Genomic DNA, 22,949 nt, shown 5'->3' on the forward strand with positions numbered 1-22,949 from the left:
TAGTTCTAAGTTACAGCCTCAGAGGACTACCTCCGCCTCACTGGCCCGCTAACATACTGCATTTAAGTATGCCTCTGTGTTAAAAGCTGTTGTTGTAAGTAACCAATAACTTCACTTTACGGTCGTTTTGATTTAACCTTTAAAAAAATATCAGTTTTTCTTTTTGCCTTAATCGTTAAATACAAAATATCCATTTGCTACTAAAGACTAGTTGTGTTCTTAGGGCATATTTCCAAAGTTAAAACGATGCAACTATTTGTTGTTAGTCTTGTATTCATATTAGTACTGACAATAGTTTCAGCCGTAAGCACTTTAATCGAGAACGCAGAAAAGTAAAAACACTGAATACAAACCACTAGTCTTGGGGTTACTTAAGACAGCTGATAAATTGATACATTATCACAAACGGACCACAACATATTTAGTTATCAATTACATTTTTTCACGTATACTTACAGTTTTAAACCAGAAAGGCTTGCGTGTTTGTAATCTTATGGACAGCAGGGGCGAGTGACAAAGATATGAATGAGTTACAATATCGTAAAGTCTGAAATCAAATAATAAAAATGAAGTGACATAAAACAAGCATATATTAAGAGGGATATCATGAAGGTCTGTAGTTTCTATCTACTTTTTACCTTATGTACTGAAGGGAACAATGGAATAAATAAAAGAAGAGGCCAGGAGTTTGTTAAATAAAATCACAATTCCAGGCAGGTATAATAGAGAAACTTTCTAGGATAGAAACTGGGTCAAGGGAGAAATGCAGTACAACAACAGGAATTAGTATCAACAGAAAGTAAGACTGTAACAAAAAAAAAAGTAGAAGAAATGAAAGGACACTACCCTGTAGGAAGCAATCATACTTAATGTTATTGAAAAACGAAATACGAGCTCTTCGGAAAAACTAGCACACACCAAGGACGTTTCTAAAAGAAGACAATATATTTAATTAAAAGAGGAAAAATAATTCTGTAACAGTTTCATTTATTCACGAATCATAATTTGGCTTCTCAGGCCAGCCTGTGGTGAAAATTTATGGTCGCTACTACACATAAAATAGCTATAGCGCAGATAAAAGCATAGCATAACACATATGTTACGACTATTACAAATATGAAGTTGATCTTACTTACAGATCTCAAAAAATTCATCAGTTATTCTTTCAACCGACTCGCCCAGAGTAGCATTCTCATCATTATTCTTTCCACTACAGCAACAAGCAGAATTTCTTCCACGCTTAGGAGTCCAGTTCAACATTCGTTATTTATGGGCGACTTTTCTTTCTGCCCTCCATGTCTCGGACTTCGCGACCCCTTCCGCAGGAGGTTCGAGTCCTCCCTCGGGCATGGGTGTATGTGTTGTTCTTAGCATAGGTTAGTTTAAGTAGTGTGTAAGTCTAGGGACCGATTACTTCAGCAGTTTGGTCCCTTAGGAATTCACACACATTTGAACATTTTTTTTCGTTCTGCCCTGTCCCAACCATTGCTCGCCAGCTCCATCTGGCATTCCAGAGATTTCAGATTTTAAATTTTATACTGGAAAACCTGTTTGTATGTTATTAGCCGTGCACATCGTTCCTTTAAAATTTACCAGAACATTGGATGAGGCCCGCATATCGTGGTCGTGCGGTAGCGTTCTCGCTTCCCACGCCCGGGTTCCCGGGTTCGATTCCCGGCGGGTCAGGGATTTCCTCTGCCTCGTGATGGCTGGGTGTTGTGTGCTGTCCTTAGGTTAGTTAGGTTTAAGTAGTTCCAAGTTCTAGGGGACTGATGACCATAGATGTTAAGTCCCATAGTGCTCAGAGCCATTTGAACCATTTTTGAACCACTGGATGAGACGCACCGATCTCTACTTCAAAACCTCAGTGAAATTATTGGGCTTGATCTTTACGAGACGTTGCCATAGATTCCTCAACCTATGTGATTTGAAACTTTGATGTGTGTAGGCAGTCAAAGTATAAAATTTTGTTTATGACAAGAATAGGGATGCAAATCGAATAAGTCTCCTCATGGTTTGCACAACCTTCGTTCAAACGCGATTTCACTATAGCTACACACTGTACGAAGCAGCCAGATCCTCCAGTTTAAGGATGTTGGATGTGACCCAACATGAGAGCATTACAATGGCCTATCGAACCAGCCCCATTCCTAATTAATGTGCTGATGCTGATAAGTCGACACTTGCCTCCTGACGATATCTGTTCATGGTGCAGTCCACAAACGAAGTTAGATCTACACAGAATCCTTGCGTCAGCTTTATGGCTGCACAGTCTGTACACTTGTCGACGAATGGAGCTATTTCCATTCGAACAAAGGAATACCTAGAGGAGCTTGATGGAGAAGACGTGTCTTAAACAGGAATGAAGGAAATATGCTCCTTAAATAATAGTCGAGCCCAGGCTGTGGGTGACAGCAAGATAAGCAACGTACCTATTATTCAAAAATAGTTGTTTATTGTTTCATCTGAGTGCCACGAACAGAGAAACCCCGTCATCGAGTCATTAGAATCCGTCTACCAGGCGACTTCTTGGAGTGTGATGCCGAGTTGATGGCAATATAGAATGTGCTGGCTAATATAAGACCTGTAGGTGGTTGAAAGTTGCTTATCTGCTTCGACTTCGACTGGTTTACATGTATTCCGCTGATAGCTTAGCCCAGACGATACAGAATTTTATCCTCCTGTCATAAAACCAAAAGAAGATTACTGTATTCTGCTGGGAAAGATTTGGACTATCAAGGGACTCAATCTCAGTCTTAAGCGATAATAGGACCAATTTCAGAAAACTGCGTATTGTCAGAAATTCTCCCCATTCTGATTAAGCAAGGATTTTAATGTACACTCTCAGGCAAATAGAAAACGACGAACCATGAATGAATTATCCGAATGAGACGGAATTAGGTAGATGTACACACGAACAAATGGTGACTGTTTTAGAAAAACTGGACTATTTATTCAAGAGAAAGAGCTTCACAGATTGATCAAGTCAGTGACGCGTTAGTCCATCTCTGACTTTTTTTGCAAACAATTATTCGGGTTGGCATTGATTGATAGAATGTTGTATGTCCTTTTGAGAGATATGGTGCCATATTCTGTCCAATTAGCGCGTTAAATCGTCAAAAATCTCGAACTGGTTGGAGGGCCCTGCCCATAATGCTCCAGACATTTTCGATTGGGGAGAGATCCGACGACCTTGCTGACCAAGGTACGATTTGGCAAGCACGAAAGAAAAGCAGCAGAAATCCTCGCCGTGTGCGTGCGAGCATTATCTTGCTGGGGGGAAGAATATCCTCGACGTACCGCATTGCTGTAAGGGTGCCGCAGATGACAACCAAAGGGGTCCTGCTATGAAAAGAAACGTCACCCCGGACCATCACTCCTGGTTGTCGGACTGTATGTCGGACGACAGTTAGGTTGATATCCCACCACTGTCCGAGGCATTCCCAGACATGTCTTCTACATCTACATCCACATACATACTCCGCAATCCACCATACGGTGCGTGGCGGAGGGTACCTCGTACCAAAACTAGCATCTTCTCTCCCTGTTACACTCCCAGACAGAACGAGGGAATAATGACTGCCTATATGCCTCTGTACGAGCCCTAATCTCTCTTATCTTATCTTTGTGGTCTTTCCGCGAAATGTAAGTTGGCGGCAGTAAAATTGTACTGCAGTCACCCTCAAATGCTGGTTCTCTAGGTTTCCTCAGTAGCGATTCACGAAAAGAACGCCTCCTTTCCTCTAGAGACTCCCACCCGAGTTCCTGAAGCATTTCCGTAACACTCGCGTGATGATCAAACCTATCAGTAACAAATCTAGCAGCCCGACTCTGAATTGCTTCTGTGTCCTCCTTCAATCCAACATGATAGGGATCCCAAACGCTCGAGCAGTAATCAAGAATAGGTCGTATTAGTGTTTTATAACTGGTCCCTTCACAGATGAATGCATCTCGTGGTCGTGCGGTAGCGTTCTCGCTTCCCACGCCCGGGTTCCCGGGTTCGATTCCCGGCGGGGTTAGGGATTTTCTCTGCCTCGTGATGGCTTGGTGTTGTGTGCTGTCCTTAGGTTAGTTAGGTTTAAGTAGTTCTAAGTTCTAGGGGACTGATGACCATAGATGTTAAGTCCCATAGTGCTCAGAGCCATTTGAACCATTTTTGAACCACTGATGAACCACATCTTCCCAAAATTCTACCTATGAACCGAAGGCGACTATCCGCCTCCCCCACAACTGCCATTACATGCTTGTCCCACTTCATGTCGCTCTGCAATGCTACGCCCAAATATTTAATCGATGTGACTGTGTCAAGCGCTACACTACTAATGGAGTATTCAAACATTACGGGATTCTTTTTCCCATTCATCTGCATTAATTTCCATTTATCTATATTTAGAGTTAGCTGCCATTCTTTACACCAATCACAAATCCTGTCCAAGTCATCTTGTATCCTCCTACAGCCGCCCGAAGTGGCCGTGCGGTTCTAAGCCTGGAAATTGAAATAAGAACACCGTGAATTCATTGTCCCAGGAAGGGGAAACTTTATTGACACATTCCTGGGGTCAGATACATCACATGATCACACTGACGGAACCACAGGCACATAGACACAGGCAACAGAGCATGCACAATGTCGGCACTAGTACAGTGTATATCCACCTTTCGCAGCAATGCAGGCTGCTATTCTCCCATGGAGACGATCGTAGAGATGCTGGATGTAGTCCTGTGGAACGGCTTGCCATGCCATTTCCACCTGGCGCCTCAGTTGGACCAGCGTTCGTGCTGGATGTGCAGACCGCGTGAGACGACGCTTCATCCAGTCCCAAACATGCTCAATGGGGGACAGATCCGGAGATCTTGCTGGCCAGGGTAGTTGACTTACACCTTCTAGAGCACGTTGGGTGGCACGGGATACATGCGGACGTGCATTGTCCTGTTGGAACAGCAAGTTCCCTTGCCGGTCTAGGAATGGTAGAACGATGGGTTCGATGACGGTTTGGATGTACCGTGCACTATTCAGTGTCCCCTCGACGATCACCAGTGGTGTACGGCCAGTGTAGGAGATCGCTCCCCACACCATGATGCCGGGTGTTGGCCCTGTGTGCCTCGGTCGTATGCAGTCCTGATTGTGGCGCTCACCTGCACGGCGCCAAACACGCATACGACCATCATTGGCACCAAGGCAGAAGCGACTCTCATCGCTGAAGACGACACGTCTCCATTCGTCCCTCCATTCACGCCTGTCGCGACACCACTGGAGGCGGGCTGCATGATGTTGGGGCGTGAGCGGAAGACGGCCTAACGGTGTGCGGGACCGTAGCCCAGCTTCATGGAGACGGTTGCGAATGGTCCTCGCCGATACCCCAGGAGCAACAGTGTCCCTAATTTGCTGGGAAGTGGCGGTGCGGTCCCCTACGGCAATGCGTAGGATCCTACGGTCTTGGCGTGCATCCGTGCGTCGCTGCGGTCCGGTCCCAGGTCGACGGGCACGTGCACCTTCCGCCGACCACTGGCGACAACATCGATGTACTGTGGAGACCTCACGCCCCACGTGTTGAGCAATTCGGCGGTACGTCCACCCGGCCTCCCGCATGCCCACTATACGCCCTCTCTCAAAGTCCGTCAACTGCACATACGGTTCACGTCCACGCTGTCGCGGCATGCTACCAGTGTTAAAGACTGCGATGGAGCTCCGTATGCCACGGCAAACTGGCTGACACTGACGGCGGCGGTGCACAAATGCTGCGCAGCTAGCGCCATTCGACGGCCAACACCGCGGTTCCTGGTGTGTCCGCTGTGCCGTGCGTGTGATCATTGCTTGTACAGCCCTCTCGCAGTGTCCGGAGCAAGTATGGTGGGTCTGACACACCGGTGTCAATGTGTTCTTTTTTCCATTTCCAGGAGTGTATTAACTTTCAAGCTGCTTTCGCTGTTGGCTTTCGCTGCTCTGGCTGCTGCCTCATTTCCCTTGATTAGCATGTATACCCGGCGATACACTTCGACCTTCCCTTTGGTTTTTGGGAAAAGGATAAAGTTCTTTCCGGTCTGGACTAAGTTTTCTTAACAGAAGCTCTCCTGCGAACCTTGCAGAAGTTTGGAAGGTAGGATACGAGGTACTGGCAGAAGTAAGGCTGTGAGGACGGGGTGTGAGTCGTGCTTGGGTAGCTCAGTCGGTAGAGCACTTGCCCGCGAAAGGCAAAGGTCCCGAGTTCGAGTCTCGGTCCGGCACACAGTTTTAATCTACCAGGAAGTTTCATATCAGCGCGTACTCCGCTGCAGAGTGAAAATCTCGTTTTGGAAACATCCCCCAGGCTGCGGCTAAGCCACGTCTCCGCAATATCCTTTCTTTCAGGAGTGCTAGTTCTGCAAGGTCCGCAGGAGAGCTTCTGCAAAGTTTGGAAGGTAGGAGACGAGGTACTGGCAGAAGTAAAGCTGTGAGGACGGAGCGTGAGTCGTGATTGGGTAGCTTAGTTGGTAGAGCACTTGCCCGCGAAAGGCACAGGTCAAGAGTTCGAGTCTCGTCCGGCACACAGTTTTAATCTGCCAGGAAGTTTAATAGAGCACTGTCTTTTTGTTTCCTGGTTGATGTAGCGCCGCTCAGCGGGGAATAAAACAGCCGTACACAGCGACTTCTCATTTCATTTGTACCTCTAAAATGGCAGACTGTGTCACCTGTCGAAATATGGGCGTTACACAGCTGCATTCCCGTAAGTTACCTTAACGATTTAATAGCTCATAGCATAAGTAGCCGGTCGGAAGCAGCGTGGCACGGGAAGAGGTGGGGGGTGATGTGGGGGCGGGGTGACGTCGGAAGGCGCTCGATAGCGGAGAGGCGGGTGCGGGGGCGTGTGTCCAGCGTGCAGTGTGCCGCCGGCCTCTGAGCGGACGGCATGGACCCGATCGCCGCCATTCTGCTGGCCGCTGCCCTCCGCTGGAGGAGCTGGTAAGGCCCGCTGCCGCTGCGCCTGTTCCCACCCCCGGGCAGGGCCTCGCGGCAGACACCTGTAGCGCCCGCCGCGGAACACACCTCCTCGCCCTGCAGCCTCAGTAACTTTGCTAACGCAAACAGCAGTGTTCGTGCTGGCCAATTACACTTCGCTGATCGAACTCGCATGCAAATTTCGCCCCTGCTGAAACTTACGGGTCACGTGATCTCGGGCTTAACCCTAGCAGTATCAACGTATTTTCCATAATGCGCATTACCGCGGGTGCGGGACAGGGGGTAGGCGTACTTTATGCCCACTCCAAAATAAAAACTGACCAGGTGTAAGTGAGACTCGCCTACTGCGGCATCCATGCAAACTTAATTATGCCGGCCGCGGTGACCGTGCGGTTCTATCGCTGCAGTCCGGAACCACGCGATTGCTACGGTCGCAGGTTCGAATCCTGCCTCGGGCATGGATATGTGTGATGTCCTTAGGTTAGTTAGGTTTAAGTAATTCTAAGTTCTAGGGGACTGATGACCTCAGATGTCAAGTCCCATAGTGCTCAGAGCCATTTGAACCATTTTGAAACTTAATTATGTACGTAGGCGGCTCATCTATTCCGTGAATCGATAATCTCCACCATTTTTGCCTGTTATCGACATTGATACTGACAAGATATCTTACAAATTAACAATTTTGTGTTTTTTTCCCTTTACTTGTTCTGTGAAACCTTACTTCTTGCCAAATTTCATGATTATACGTTAAGGGGAAGTACCCTATCGGTTTTATGAATCGGTTTTATGAGTGAGTTTACGAGTATCTATCTTTTGATTGCATTGACTTATAAGCTTCAACTTTATACGCCGCCAAGGGACCATAGGGCCACAGACTTCACTATGTGATATAAATTTCAACTTGATACGTCTACTCGTTCCTGGGAAAAATTGTTTTAACAGTCGAACAGACAGGCAAATGGACAACAAAGCTATCCTCTAAGGATTCCGTTTTTTGTCAGTTGAGGCATGGAACCCTAAAAATTTTAAAAAATCTTTAGCTGTTGTACAACATATCTGTTAAAGACGTACAGATTTTTAAGTATTGTTCATCAACTGAAAGTATCTTTTAGCACACACTTAGCAGTATCAAGGCACGTTCTGTGACGTGTACTACGGAAGGTGGCGGCGAGGGGGTACTTTATGACCACGAAAACATTTTTTAATACAAATTTCGTTTATTGTTGTTGACTTTTACTCTCTGTATGCTTTTAAAAGAAATAGTGAAGCGTAAGTAAGGCCCTGAACCTGGGAATATTGAACACGACATTCATTGGGGAACATGATGTCTACTACGGAGAACTGAACTTTTGGGTGAAGTTTAAATGAAAAATTTAAAGCATATATGTAATCTGCAAGAAGAATTCATTGAAAACAATAAATATTTTTTAGAATTTTAAAATATAAATTAACTCATCAAATTAGAGTATTTTCAAAAGGTGCGCATAAACTACCCACCCCACCCCACCCCCCACCCCCACCCCACCAGCGGATATTACTAAGGTTAAAGACATATACTGTAGCGAGCTGTTTTGTGTTGTGGCTGGAAGCAATATTCGTAGTCGAGATGTTACCAGAGCCAACGTATATGCACAAATATAATACTCTTTTGACTCTTCTGAGATACAATAAACAGTGGTAGTCACAACGTTTTAATTGTTACCATGAAAACCTCAAGCTGCGACCATGAAACCTGGTGATGGCGTTTAGACCTCCCTCTACATATTAACCGTTCAATGCGACACGTTTTACCCAACGATGGATGACTTGACGGATCCTTTAGTTGTAGAAGTCTGAATTTTAGCTGTTCAGGAAACGTTCCACATCGAAAATCATGTCGTCGTCATTGTTAAATGCTTTTCACGCAATGGCTTCTTCAAGCGAGTTAAAGAAAAAGAACTGGCTGGGTGCCATGCCAGGAGAATACGAGGATGGGGGAAAATTTGATTACCCGTAGAAGCAGCGTATTTGACTGAGTCCTTTGCAGAATGGGCAGCAGCGCTGTCGTCTTGAAAGCCTCCTGCAGTCCCGACGTGAGATATCGGTAGTATGCTCCAGTGGTGGTTCGCCCATTACGAGCATATTTTAACACCACACCATGGCAGTCCCAAAAGAACACTCGGCGTCACTTGCCCAATGATGGTTCGGTCGTCGCCTTCTCCGGTGGCGGTGAATGCACGTGTTTGCTTTGCTGTTCAGTGTTGGTGTCATAGTGTTTCACCTAGCACTGTGATTAGGCAGCTAAGGAAGGCGTCTGGATTGGCCTGACACAGCAGCAACATTTTCGCTACTGCTTCGGCCTGACTTGATTAGTGAATAGATGTGAGCAGTTGCGGAATCCAGCGGGCGATCTGTGGCATGTTAAAAAATCTCGCTCAACATGTTGAAAACTCATCCGCTACTGACTTTGACTTTTTCTGCTACCGTCTTGATAGTGATGCACTGGTCTTGGAGGACCATGCCTCCACTTCTCTTGCGATTCCCGATTCTTTAAAGAGAGCTTCTTTGCCGCTTTTTCTTCCTCATTCAGAGTTGCTTGATCACTCGAAGCGCCTGCACCCTTTAACCATTAAGTCGCATGATGGTTCCATTGTTGCCGTAAACTTTCACCAACTCAGCAGAGTTTCCTTTCAAATGCAGAAAACGATCTACCAAACGACGGTTGTTTGGTTGGTTGACTGATTTGGGGGAAGGACCAAACAGCGAAATCACCTATCCCATCAGAATAGGGAAGGATGGGGAAGGAAGTCGGCAGTGCCCTTTCAAAGGAACCATCCCGACATTTGCCTGAACAGATGTAGGGAAATGGTGAATGGTGTGATGTCCTTAGGTTAGTTAGGTTTAATTAGTTCTAAGTTATAGGCGACTGATGACCTCAGAAGTTAAGTCGCATAGAGCTCAGAGCCATTTGAACCATTAATCCTGAGGACGAAAATGTTCAGAACGTATCCTTACATTTTTAATATTGATCTTGTCCTCTAGTTTACAACGAGACAACCATTCACGTCGGAGTTCTAAGTCTTTCGAAAACCAATGGTAAAGAACGCCCTTCAGTTCTAAGCCCAAAGTTGCTGCACTTAGCAACAGCACAGTACGATGTGTTTTTGCTAATTTCACTCGGAAAATACTGTAGACAACTGGCATGATTACAAAAGATATTACTTCGTACCGGAATACGAGACAAGTCACGCACTACATTCAAGCAAGCGACAACACAGCACTAGCAACATCGGCGCGAGTCCCGTGGACATGGCGCAGTAGCTGCCCAATGACATCACGCTTCGGCAGACACGCGGGCCATCTACCTAAACTCGAGCACCATCGTTCTTGACTTCAGCTACAGCAGTGTTCTACCGTACTGTGACACGGGGATTTCAATTCGTACTAGGACAGCAGACATGTACCTGCGATAGAAAAAATAAGTACTTCATTTCTTCGAGGTGATAATTAAAACTTCATGACTACCCCCCAAAGTTACGGAGTACAGCCTCCCTCCCCCACACACCATGAGATGATGGCGGTATGCACTATACAAAAAAAGGCGTAGTTTACGAGGGTGTTCAAACCGCATATTAACGTGGCGTCCTCCAGCCACGCAGCCTATCAGTGTGGGAAGCGGCTAAAAGGTTCTAGGTAAAATGTTCTTCCTTTCAAGGCAAAATGCGCTTACTACACGACGTATTTCCGTTTTAGGTCAACGCTCTTCGTCAGATTTCTTTTTTCCAGTGAGTAAATTCCACCTATGAAGAGCTATTCAGGTAGATTTGCAAAATATCCAATATGGCTGTCACAACCTGTGCATTGAACTCAAAACGTTCCCCAGTCACAGTTTTCTTTAGATGTAGTAATATACCGACAGCAAAGGGTACCAAATCTGTTCATTAAGTTGACTGTTGCAATGATTCACATTGCACATTTCTCAGTTTTGGCACTGTCATACCATGTCTTTGCGTAGGAAAGTGTCTTTTTACAAACCAGGCTTCTTCTCAAGCGTCCTCTCATCCCATGTCTATTAGCACCCTCACCTAAACAAGGTCCCGAAGGCTTGAGTAGGATTCCCTAGTTGTTATTTTGCTCTTTGGAATTGTTCAAATGGTTCAAATGGCTCTGAGCACCATGGGACTTAACATCTGTGGTATTCAGTCCCCTAGAACTTAGAACTACTTAAACCTAACTAACCTAAGGACATCACACACATCCATGCCCGAGGCAGGATTCGAACCTGCGACCGTAGCGGTCACGCGGTTCCAAACTGAAGCGCCTAGAACCGCACGGCCACAAAGGGCCGGCTTCTTTGGAATTGTATAAATCCTTGTAATGTTGTAGGAGAAATTGGCCAGAAGCTTTTCTAAAGGTGAAATCCAATTCGCCTTATTTTCTGCAGAGTGACTGATTTCCTACTACTGCTTTGGTTACTAGATTGTTTCTGGCACGAAGTGGTGAACACCGTCACATCCACAGTACCAGGTGGGCCCACTAAATCACTTGGATTCTTTTTAAAACGCTCCAAACATTGAGAAATTCGTTTTCCTTTTTACTTTTAGTCAGTATTTGACAAATAACCGTATTAAACATAACTTTGTATAGTTCATTCTTTACGTAAAATACATCGTACTTGTTCTCCTGACGCGTATGGCGTCATCTACTTCATACGCCTATAATCGCAAGTTGTCCACTACCAATTTTTCGATGTTTTCATTTGTGATTTCACTTTCAAAAACTTCAACAGGTACCTATTTATTGACTGTTGAAGATAAAAAGGGGGACTTTCGAACACTTTACGTCCAAAAAAGGGTGTCCCTGCAGGCATGTGTGAAGACACAATTTAACCCCCTGAGAAAAGTTTGCGAGTCACTAGTGCTGCATAGACACCCATCAGACTCTTACAAAGCACAGAGCGAAAGTGAAATGCCGGCTGGAGCGGCCGTGTGCGCTTAGCGTAAGCGAGTGGACTGCTCACGCCATCTGACGGTCAAATTAGTACCCGCCAACAACAGGCCTAAGTAAACACAGTGCCAAATTGTCAGTAATTTGTACATGTACTAAGTTGTGGAACAACTAATGCGATTGGAAGGAAACCAATAAAACAGTTACAGAATACGAGCAGTTACAGCAGAAGCGGTTAAGTTAGAGCACTGCTGATCACATTAAGAACAGCCATTACAATATAAAGCGCAATGAAAGATTTTTAAGGAACATTGCTCACAGCAGTACCGACAACATTAATAAAATCTAAAACAAAACACAAAACATTAGAAATCACTGTTAACAATCAACGTCATAAAATGTGAACTAACCTCCAATAAGAAAGCCCATAAAACGCGCTGCAGTGCAAAGGCCGCAACACTCCTTCTCCTCCCCCCCTCCCCCCCGTAAGAATTACTAATTTAATTTTTAAACTATAGAACAAAAAGTAACCATAAAGTTAGCATTGGGCAACAGCAAACACTTGTGACACCAGCAGAGGCCCACGTCGTAAAGAGTCACAAAGTAAGTTTCAGGAACGAAGAAGGTTGGCATAATAAACCTGTAAGCCGGCGATACTTCCTCAATGCAGCATTTTTAAGTGCTGCCTTTCACATATAACAGTGTCACTAACAGCGCACGGTCTCTCTTCTCGATAACCACCAGTAGCCACACTCTTCACTCACGTTATAGCTTGCCAAATAACAGCGTGGATGTCATACCGTCATACAGTGTACAGCGCCAGACTTCATCTGGTGGCCAAACCAGGAACTAATTTTTTTCCAGAGTGAATCGGTTCCATTTAACGCATCAGCGTATCTACTAAATTTCGCTGCCATATAATAATTACAGCTCACATTGGACCTCCATGAGTAGTCGCACTTTAATTACAACCATCCAGTCGTTGACTGAACAAATTTTTGGCAGTGCGTTTTCCAGTTATTTTCTGACAAGTAAGTCAGTCAAAGACTGCGTATCCTTCTACTCATTAACATTCACGGTCAGCGATAAAGCTTACACGTCGTCAAACAGTGATCAATCACTTCGTTTACGTAGGGCTCCGAATTCCGGTTATCACGAATTGTTTTCTCGACATATCGATTTCGGAAATGCTGCCGATTTCCTCTTCCACTATCGATACTCGCTCCCATGTGAAACGCTTAACCGTGTTTGAAACGTGCACGGGCTGTCAGCGATTGCTGTGAAGATTTTCGCGAATCTGGACGAAGTGACGAAGGGGTATATGGTGCGTGTAGTTTGGCTGGTATGTGCGTTGCATGGTCTGCAAACGATCTTTAAACACAAACACTAATCGTTTTCGTAATGTAGTACTGGAATCTCTGACGTTCATTATTAGAATCTGTGAGTTTTATTATCTCTGGCTGTATATACGCTTACTGACTGAGTAAAAGTAAAATGCTCACGCGTGGGCTGCGGGCAATTCCTCGAGTATGGCATACTGGGATGGAAGGTACGCAGCAGGAATATTCGTTCACCAAGTTAAATCGGCTGAGAGGGTGAACCAAAATTAAGGTAACAAGAGCTCTCGTGTACAAATTTTGTTCCACAAGCTCTAGTACTGATATGTTATAGTACGTCACTAGTACATTCTCAAGTAATCACTATGCTCCCCCATAAATTTTGTTTCATAGTTATGTTAAAACATTCGTAACAACACTGGAAAAACTGTGTCAGACAGCTGTATCGATATAATGATTACGTGTTGAACTGTAAGTGAACAGTGAATCTATCATACAAGTATTTCTTCAGTAATCCCAGAGACGGAAACTGTATCTCAGGGTGTTTGGTCCAAAAGCACGTACCCAAACTGCCCCAGCCATTCATATGTGTTGTTCGCTAGCATACAAGTCTACAGAGGGATTTTCCTGATAAAAAATAATCCACTGTTGTTCCAGGAAACCAGCGAAGAGATTCGGTTTCCGAATTTGGAAAGGCTATTTTCTTCATTCGTGTAGATTCAAACCGTCTCTTCGCGAAGAATATACGACGTGAAGTATGACATTTTAACATAGATAATTGAGACAACTTCGTACAGGACTTAACGTTAGTGACTGTCTGTATTATATAAAAGGGAGGAAGGAAAGAAGCATAGAGTTCAACAGGAGGAAATAAAAAAGCGTAGAATTCAACATCTTTTTGATGTCGAGTTTATTGGAGGCTGTGCGCAAGATCATTTTAACAATGATCACAGATCGAGTTAACAATAGTGTTAAGGGCGTCAGCTTTGACTGATGACTCGGTATACATGTCAACTATGACGTCACATTTCCCTCATATTTAGAAGCGTAGCAATGTAAAGACGTGTGGAACATATTTCTGTAACTGAGACGAAAACTATATTACAAGAACCAATATTTAACGCCATTGCATTTGTACTATGTGTATGAAGCAAACAATAGGATCAAAGCGAAAGAAAGAGGAAAAATCGTGATGATTAGTATTTCGTGGAATAATAACACGTCATTTTTTCAATGAGAATATATTTTGCAAAATGAGTATCCATAATAGCATCACAAACAGCACAAATCAGTTACCGTGGGATAGCTGCTGTCTCTTTCTGGCAGTTCTTATTTACAAAGCAGAGTTAATAAGTATGTTGTGATTAGCTTAAATTATACAGCGCAGCGCAAATTAATTTGAAATGTGTGTCAACCTGCTCGAGGGACATTCAGTCCAAGTGAAGGTGACGATGCACTGTTGCCTTCTCCTTTTTTTTATATTAATTGCGATTACGTTCCGATCGCTCTTATACGCGGCGCAAACCGAGATTGTAGTTTTGCGGCCCTGATTTCGAGTCTCGGTGTTTAATCTGCCAGGAAGTGTTAGGATACGATAGTTAAGTTACAATTAATTTTAATTATATCGCGTTCTACATGTGAGTTATATTCCAGTTATTGTGGTGGTTAACTATTATGCATGGAGGTACTGGTTTTTATAAGGTTTAATATCTTTTATTTCTCATCGCAAACTCTTTTCTTTCTCATCGCGGTTGCTGAGTTCGCACAGGGCCCAGAAGCACCCACATTCCCGTTTTGGTTCCAGTAGCGACGATATGTTTTCACTGTAATCGATTTACTGATATATCAGCACACTGCCGAGTTTTGTAATGCTTGGCGAACTGTGTCATTAAGATCGCCATGGTTTCGCCTAGTCAGTCAAAGCGGCAGTGTTGTATCACAATGTTAACTCTTTACTGTACGGGCAGGAAACAAGCTGTGATCTTTTGAGAGGTACCAGTCCAGAATTATACTGAAGTGATTTACGGAAATCACCGTACTGGATTCGAAATCAATACCTCGCATTTAATAGTCCATTGTCTTAGCCATTGCCATGACTCGCTCGATACTGTATGTATTAGCCATTATTTGATGATTCCTCGTGGCGAAAAAAAGTTAGAATAAGGAATTTGGTGACACTACATCTTCTATGATTTCAAACAGAACCAAAGTGGCTAACAAGTTTGATCTTTCCATGTGAGCGACGGATCTTCAACAGAGCTCTCACCATATGAGACACGTTGGACAGGTTTGGAATTTAGCAATCGCTGCCGTACAGTCAGGCTTCCATCCTTCTTGCCTGCCAAACATTTGTGAACCGATTACTGCAAGGTAGGGCAACGTTACATTAGCTACTACGGCCAATGTGGCGGATCCTTCTGCTAGTGTGATACCTTATAGAGGCAAACATCTGATAACAGTACACAACACTATAGTTAACGACAATTGTTTTCACGACGGAGCGATTTTCAACGGGTGATCCAAATATGTTCGTATCTATCGACTCTCTTGTAATACAATCGCCTTCTGCCACGGTCACAGACGGAATTACAATCACCTGTTGGAGTGGAATGACAGCGAGAGCTCTTGTTACCATACATGTTTTTATTCATTCTAGTAACTGGATTCACTTCGAGATGCATTCAGTATTTGTAAATTTTCAATAAAGTTTTTGATCCATTTCGACAGCAAAGGTCTAATAAATTAAACGCATTAATATGGCTTACCTAGGTAGATTTGCGACTGGTTTAAGAGCTTTTTGACAGACAGAATGCAACACAGGTGCAAACTCGGCTGTGTCACAGGGCTATGATAGGTTCCTCCATCACTGTTCATGTCTTACCTCATTCACACGGTAGACTATGTTACTTGCAATCTTATACTTTTCTCAGGTGGTGAGGTTATCCATGACGAATAATTATCCAGTAACATTTAAGTAAAATCATGTCGACAAGGTAAAAAAACTGGCTGTCTTTACTCGCAATAGCCAGTACTAGAGGCTGCCTTGCTTTAAATTTTATCTTATTTATCGAATGCTTTTGTGAAAACTTTCAATTCAAACAGTAATGAATGTTATATCACTTACTCGTCTTTCACCAGCTTTCCAATGCTGTTAAAAAGTATATCGTTCGATTAAAAGAACGGTTTGCCCCAATATCACGGCTGATACAAAAGTGGATTAAATGTGCAACACAAATACTTACTCCTTTGCGCCCTATTATATTCCGAGAAACTTTGTTCCCACGTCTTGAACGGATCACAAAGTGAAAGCTGAAGTTATACGCGATTTATCCTCTATGCAGTAGTTATCTGCTCCACATCATCGTACGTTTCTTGTACGAAAGAGGACTTCGGATGTCTTTGTCGAACAGTATTGACGATTGAGTAACGTACGCTCCAAGTAAACGAAGATATATATTATCAACAAATTGATAATTTGCAGCAATTTGTACAAAATAACCCACTTGAAAATATGGAATGTTTATCAAAACCTCTTCATCATAATTTGAAAGTTTATAAAAGCATCTTCTTCAGATTACGGGTGATTCAGCTGTCTCTATACCTGTCGTTCCACGCAACCCGTAGTGTTATAGCTGGCCTTCACAAACAACACGCGAGATTTTCATACTCTGTCGCTCAATATGAGCGAACTATTAGATCTGCAGAAAAAAATGAACAGGACCTTTTTGTAGGAAATTTAATACAGTTGTCTTCTGTAGGACTACTAGTGTGCACGTACCAAGCAAAATAACTTACGATGTTTCTTGAGTGTAGTCTTGTACGAAAGTGAAACGTGGACGACAAACAGTTCAGACAAGGAAACAATGGAAACTTTTTAAATTTGGTGCTATGGAAGAGCGTGCTCAAGATCAGATAGGTATATTAAATAACTAATGAAGAGAAACTAAATCCAATTGGGGAAAAAGAAATCTATGACACAATTTGATTAAATAAAGGGATCGATTGATAAGACACACCCTAAGGTAACACGGAATCGTTAATTTGGTAATCAAAGAAAGTGTGGGAGGGCAAAGACTGTACAGAGAGACCAAGGCTTGAATACACTAAGCAGGTTCAAAGAGATTTAGATCGCAGCAGTTATGAAGAGCATGCACAGGACAGATAGCGTGGTGAGCTGCCCCAAACTTCGGACTAAAGGACGCATTGACATATCATATCTAGTTTAGCTCGTAGAACTGATATAAGATTACAGAGACAGCATCATTGCAACTAAATACACTCCGGAACAGTATGATTAAAAATATTATTGCAAACACTACAGTAGCGCGCAAAATTGCAAAAATAATACAAAAAAGTAGCACCAATATAAGAGCAAAGGACAGTAGTATCATACGTCAGATTAATAACAAGCTTGTAGAGCATAAAGCAATTAGTAAAAAATCAGAAAAAGGAAATACATTAACGAATATGTCATAATTCCTCTGACATACAATTATAATAGAAAAGTACTAGAATTTTTCGATCAAAATAATATTAAAAACATGGAGCGGGATCCCAACCAACACATTTAATGCACAGTTAAAGAAAGCACTAAAAGGATGTAACTTTATATTCACAGAAAAAAACACAAGAGATTCCATAATGATGAATCCAACAACACCATCATCGCATGCCCAGCCCAAGATACATAACGGACAAATCCCAATTAGCCCAATTATTAACATAGTTAATGGCCCAGCACAAGCTGTCGCTAAAAAAGGCAACATACTCCTTAAGGAATATTATGCATCTGAGAAAGAATACACTACATGGAGAAAATTGAAGGTTCATCCATCAAAGCGACCAGTCATAGAGAGCTTCAAATGAGTAAAAAGATCGACGCAAAGTGAGAAATTCCTAGATAACTTTTTACCAGTTCTACGACGAAGCACTACAGAATCGCAGAATGTTCAATTATCGCTACACTCATTAATAAATATGACTGTAATGTGAAAGATCAAATAATCATAAAGCAGTTTTTACTCGATTCTCATAGTTTACATTACTGCTCCATTAGAGTACAGCGGTCAATTTTATATACAAGATCTTTGTAACAATTATCCAAAAATGACAGACTCCCACAACAAAAGAACAAATATTAGAAGTTACTTTAGAGAAATTACGTACAGACATATTTACATCAATGATGATCGATAATAATATATAATTGAGAAGAAAGGCAAATAGGTTAACTAACGAATTTCTGTAAAACAGTTATAATCTTCCTTTTGTTAAGTACGTGAAACATCGACATTATACATAAATGCTTTGCAACAACTGATCGAAAGTAACATGCTCCTAAAATAGCGAAAAACCTTTTTAATTTCTTTTATGACATGCAGTCATAGGAGCAAGGATGTACATTGCATAATATATTACTAAAGAATCATCCATAAAGTAAATTGTAATGCATCTAATATATCTATAGATATGACACTTCCCATGTCAGAATCAAAAGGGTCAAAATGAGTCACATGTATATACTTGAAAATGGCCTCAGGTCGGAAGTGTACAATCGTACATTAAATAAATAGAATGGATGTTGAAGGCATCACAAAATCATTAAAAAAATTACACAGTCCTGGATGACTCATCACCGCCAACTCGAACCACTAAGGATAGAAATTTGAAATTTGGGGAGGGTGTTAATTTTATACTGTAGGCGTCGTCTAAGAAGAGATTTTCAAAGTGCACCCTTAAGGGGGTGAAATAGGAGATGAAAAGTTTTTTGAAAATATGTCGTTATTATGGCAGTTTTGAAGCAAGATCCTCGAATATTGGTATTCGGTTCTTCGTTCAGAAATAAAGAAATACGTGTTTCACCTTTTTTGGAAATTTAATAGCTACGGAGGTGAAACAGTGTGTTGAAATTTTCTTTAAATATGAATCATTATTAAAGAACTAAAGTATTTTTAAAGTTAGATCTATGAATACTGGTATTTGACTTCTTGGGTACAAATAAAAAATACATTTTCATTGTTTTCGGGAATTCAATTTCTAAGTGGGTAAAATAGTGGATTAATGTTTAATGAAACTATTTCATTTTTAAAGTTAAATCTATGAAAATTTGAATTTGACTTCACAGTTAGAAATAAAAAGATAAATGTGAAACTATTTTTGGAAATTCAATCACGCGAGGGAGAGAAATAAAGGATGACAAGTATTACGAAATTATTTTATTATGAAAACATTTTCCAAGCTCAATCCATTAAAATTTGTGTTTGGGTTCTCCGTATAATAAAAATATGTTTCACTGTTCCTTGGAATTCAACCGCTAAGTGGGTGAAATAGGGGATGAAAACTTTTAAGGAAACATTTCGTTATATTAAAAATTTTGCAAGTTAAATCTATAAAAATTGATAACTGAATTTCTCGGTTAGATATAAAAAAATGTATGTTAGGGCATGAAAGTGCCTATGGAAATATCACCACAAGAACACATTAACGAACACTTAGAAGACGCCACCTATCAGAATCGCTCATCGGAAAAGACCATGATTTTGGCCTCAATTAGCGTGAAAAGTTTAGAAGGTATTGCAATTTGTGACCAACATAAAAATTCGATTAAAGAAAAACAAAAAAATCTTTGCAGATCATAGCCTATGCAGGCGAAGCAGCGAGTGCAGAGCCAGTAAATGTATATAAACGTAAGCACGACGTCGTGCATGAAAAATAACTGAGGAAAGCGAAAGAGGTGTGTGGTGTGCGTACTGTAAGACCTTCGGTACACACACCATCAGATTATTTGACTTGTCACTCTAACGAAGTAGGCAAGTGTCAGCAATATGTCTCGTGGTCTTATCGTGGCGCATTTATCTTCTTCCGTTAGGTCAGATGATACGAGGGTTGTTTTTTAAGTAAGGGCCGTTTTTATTTTTTTTTAAGATACAAATACTTTTGTAAAAAAACTTTTATTTTCTGATTCTACACACTTTTACCTATTTTTCTACATAGTTGCCTTGTTCATTTAAGCACTTGTCATACCGTACAACTAATTTTAATTCCCTCTTCAAGAGTTCACGGCCGCTTTCACTTCATCGTCGTCATTGAAGCGCTGCCCGCCAAGATGGTCTTTCAGGTACCGGAAAAGGTGAAAATCGCTAGGAGTAAGGTCGGGGCTGTATGATGCATGGTCCAAAACTTCCCAGCCAAAAGAATCAATCAAATCCCAAGTCTTTTGAGAGGTGTGAGGCCTAGCGTTATCGTGCAGGAGCAAAACTCCTTTTGTCAGCATGCCGCGCCTTTTGTTTTGAATTGCTCTGAGGAGCTTTTTTAAAGTTGCACAGTAGGCATCTGAGTTGATTGTCGTTCCTCGTGGCATAAAGTCCACTAGCAAAACACCGCGCCGGTCCCAGAACACAGTTGCCATAATCTTGCGCTTTGACAGCGTCTGTTTGGCTTTGACCTTGACGGGTGAGGTTGTGTGTCGCCATTCCATCGATTGTCGCTTGCTTTCGGGAGTGATATGGGATACCCATGTTTCATCTCCAGTGACAATTTGACTCAACATGTCATCCCCTTCTTCCTCGTAACGAATCAAAAAGTTCAATGAAGTGGCAAATCTCTTCCCTTTGCGGTCCTCTGTGAGGAGTCTGGGTACCCACCGAGAACACAGTTTCTTAAAGTTTAGGTTTTCAGACACAATTTTGTACAAAACCGATCTTGAAACTTGTGGAAATTCCAAAGAAAGAGTGGAAATTGTGAATCTTCTGTCCTCACGAATCTTTGTTTCGACTGCAGCCACCAAATCATCAGTGATGATGAGCATTCTTCGTCATGGACGTTTTGACGGCTCTCCAACCCATTGACGCACTTTACCTTCACTCATTGCATATTCAAGCCATAAACTTCTGTTAACTGACGAATTTCTGCAGCTGATAGGCTTCTCGCGGGTCAAAAAACGTATCACTGACCGTATCTCACACGCGGCGGGCGATTCAATAATCGTAAACATTATAAAGTAGCACAGCGATGCGTACACGTCAGCTACAGAGCTGCAACTTGCATCAGTGTGAACGGGAAGGATGCCAGCAAGTGGCGCGGTGGCTTGTTGCGGCGTCCGCGCGAACTACGGGACTATACGCGCGAACGGTCCTTACTTGAAAAACAACCCTCGTAGAAATGCCACTTGCATGCTTAGAGTAGCAGATTGACGGTGCCCAACTTCAAACAGAACTTGATTAATTTTCACACACATTTATTAAAATAATAAAAAGCATAGACATTACGTAACTTGATTCTGGATGCTGTTTACAATTGTTAATCTGAAGTTCCTTTGGTCTTGGTACGTTAATCTTATTCTCACATATCTCTGATACTTGACAAAGTGTCTATTCATTTATCTTCATGGCTATGTATAGGAATATGGTAATCTTATAAGGTGCTGACTGAAACTTGACTAGACTGGTACAGACTAATGCAGACTGGTACAGACTGGTGCAGACAAATGCAGACTGAATAATCAGAGGTCTGTACACTCGTTATAATACCTCGCGCGTTCAGGTATCACTGCACGAGTGTGATCCGTGAGGAGAAAAGGTTCTACGTTAGCAGCAATCTCATTGACTGCGTTACATATTAATACGCGGATCGGCGGAAGCAGAATTTGGTCCGTCTCTAAGGCAGCGCCATCTCGTAGTGCGGAGACGGACGAGCGCTGCGCCTGCGCTGTTGTGCTTAGCGGGGCACGCTCTAGTGGGAAAGTTGTGTACGCGCTGACTACGCGGAACTATGTACACAACAAGGTGTAATACCTTGCAACTAGTAATCTCCTTGGAACAATGTGGATGGAGAAATATGGAAACTTGCTGCGAAGTGATAGTCAACGTACAGTATGGAGGCGGTGGTACCAGTGAGGTGTGATGGGGCCGGGGCTGGGCGCGCGTTGCTGGGTTCGTCAGCGTGACACGCTGGTGGCGCCGTTGCAGGCGGCTGGCGGACGAGGACGACGAGCTGTCGGAGGTGCAGCCGGACGCGGTGCCGCCCGAGGTACGCGAGTGGCTGGCGTCCACCTTCACGCGCCAGCTCGCCACGACGAGGCGCAAGGCCGACGAGAAGCCCAAGTTCCGGTCGGTGGCGCACGCCATCCGCGCCGGCATCTTCGTCGACCGCATCTACCGCCGCGTCACCAGCACCACGCTTATGCAGTTCCCGCCCGACGTCGTTAAAGTGCTCAAGGTCAGTATATGTACTTGCCTGTCGCCACACCTGTCACCCTTACCTGTCACGACTGCATAGCATTTCTGATGCAAACAGTAGCAGACCTAGGAAGCAAAGTTTTTGGGCCAATAAAAACAACTGTTGGGCCGAATAGTTTGTAGAGAGTGCTCGAAGAGGATATTAACACTTATCGAGAGGTAGGAACAACTCTAGCAGTTCATCGTCTGGTGCAAGCCTTTTCTAATTATTGCTCTTGTATGGCTTCCATGTCATGTATCTCAAGTGTACTTGTCTTATGTGTGTGAATGCAGTGTGTGGATGTGCAGTGTCACATTCATGTTGGTGGTATTGTGTGAAGCTAGAGAACCTTAGAAGAAAGATTAAGGAAAGGAAAACCTACGTTTCTAGCATTTGTAGACTTAGAGAAAGCTTTTGACAATGTTGACTGGAATACTCTCTTTCAGATTCTAAAGGTGGCAGGGGTAAAATACAGGGAGCGAAAGGCTATTTACAATTTGTACAGAAACCAGATGGCAGTTATAAGAGTCGAG

At 43.0% G+C, this 22,949-nt stretch overlaps 1 protein-coding gene across 1 annotated transcript in view; it reads left to right on the top strand.

Moving 5' to 3' along the window:
- The window catches only part of LOC126188632 (dual specificity calcium/calmodulin-dependent 3',5'-cyclic nucleotide phosphodiesterase 1-like), a 590,211-nt gene that overhangs the window by 364,539 nt on the left and 202,723 nt on the right, over positions 1–22,949 (top strand). Inside the window, exon 6 of the mRNA XM_049930233.1 lies at positions 22,167–22,416. Coding sequence (XP_049786190.1) covers positions 22,167–22,416 — 250 coding nt within the window. The remainder of the gene's footprint in view (positions 1–22,166; positions 22,417–22,949) is intronic.

Source organism: Schistocerca cancellata, chromosome 5 (genome assembly GCF_023864275.1).
Source record: "Schistocerca cancellata isolate TAMUIC-IGC-003103 chromosome 5, iqSchCanc2.1, whole genome shotgun sequence".
NCBI classification, from domain to species: Eukaryota; Metazoa; Arthropoda; class Insecta; order Orthoptera; family Acrididae; genus Schistocerca; species Schistocerca cancellata.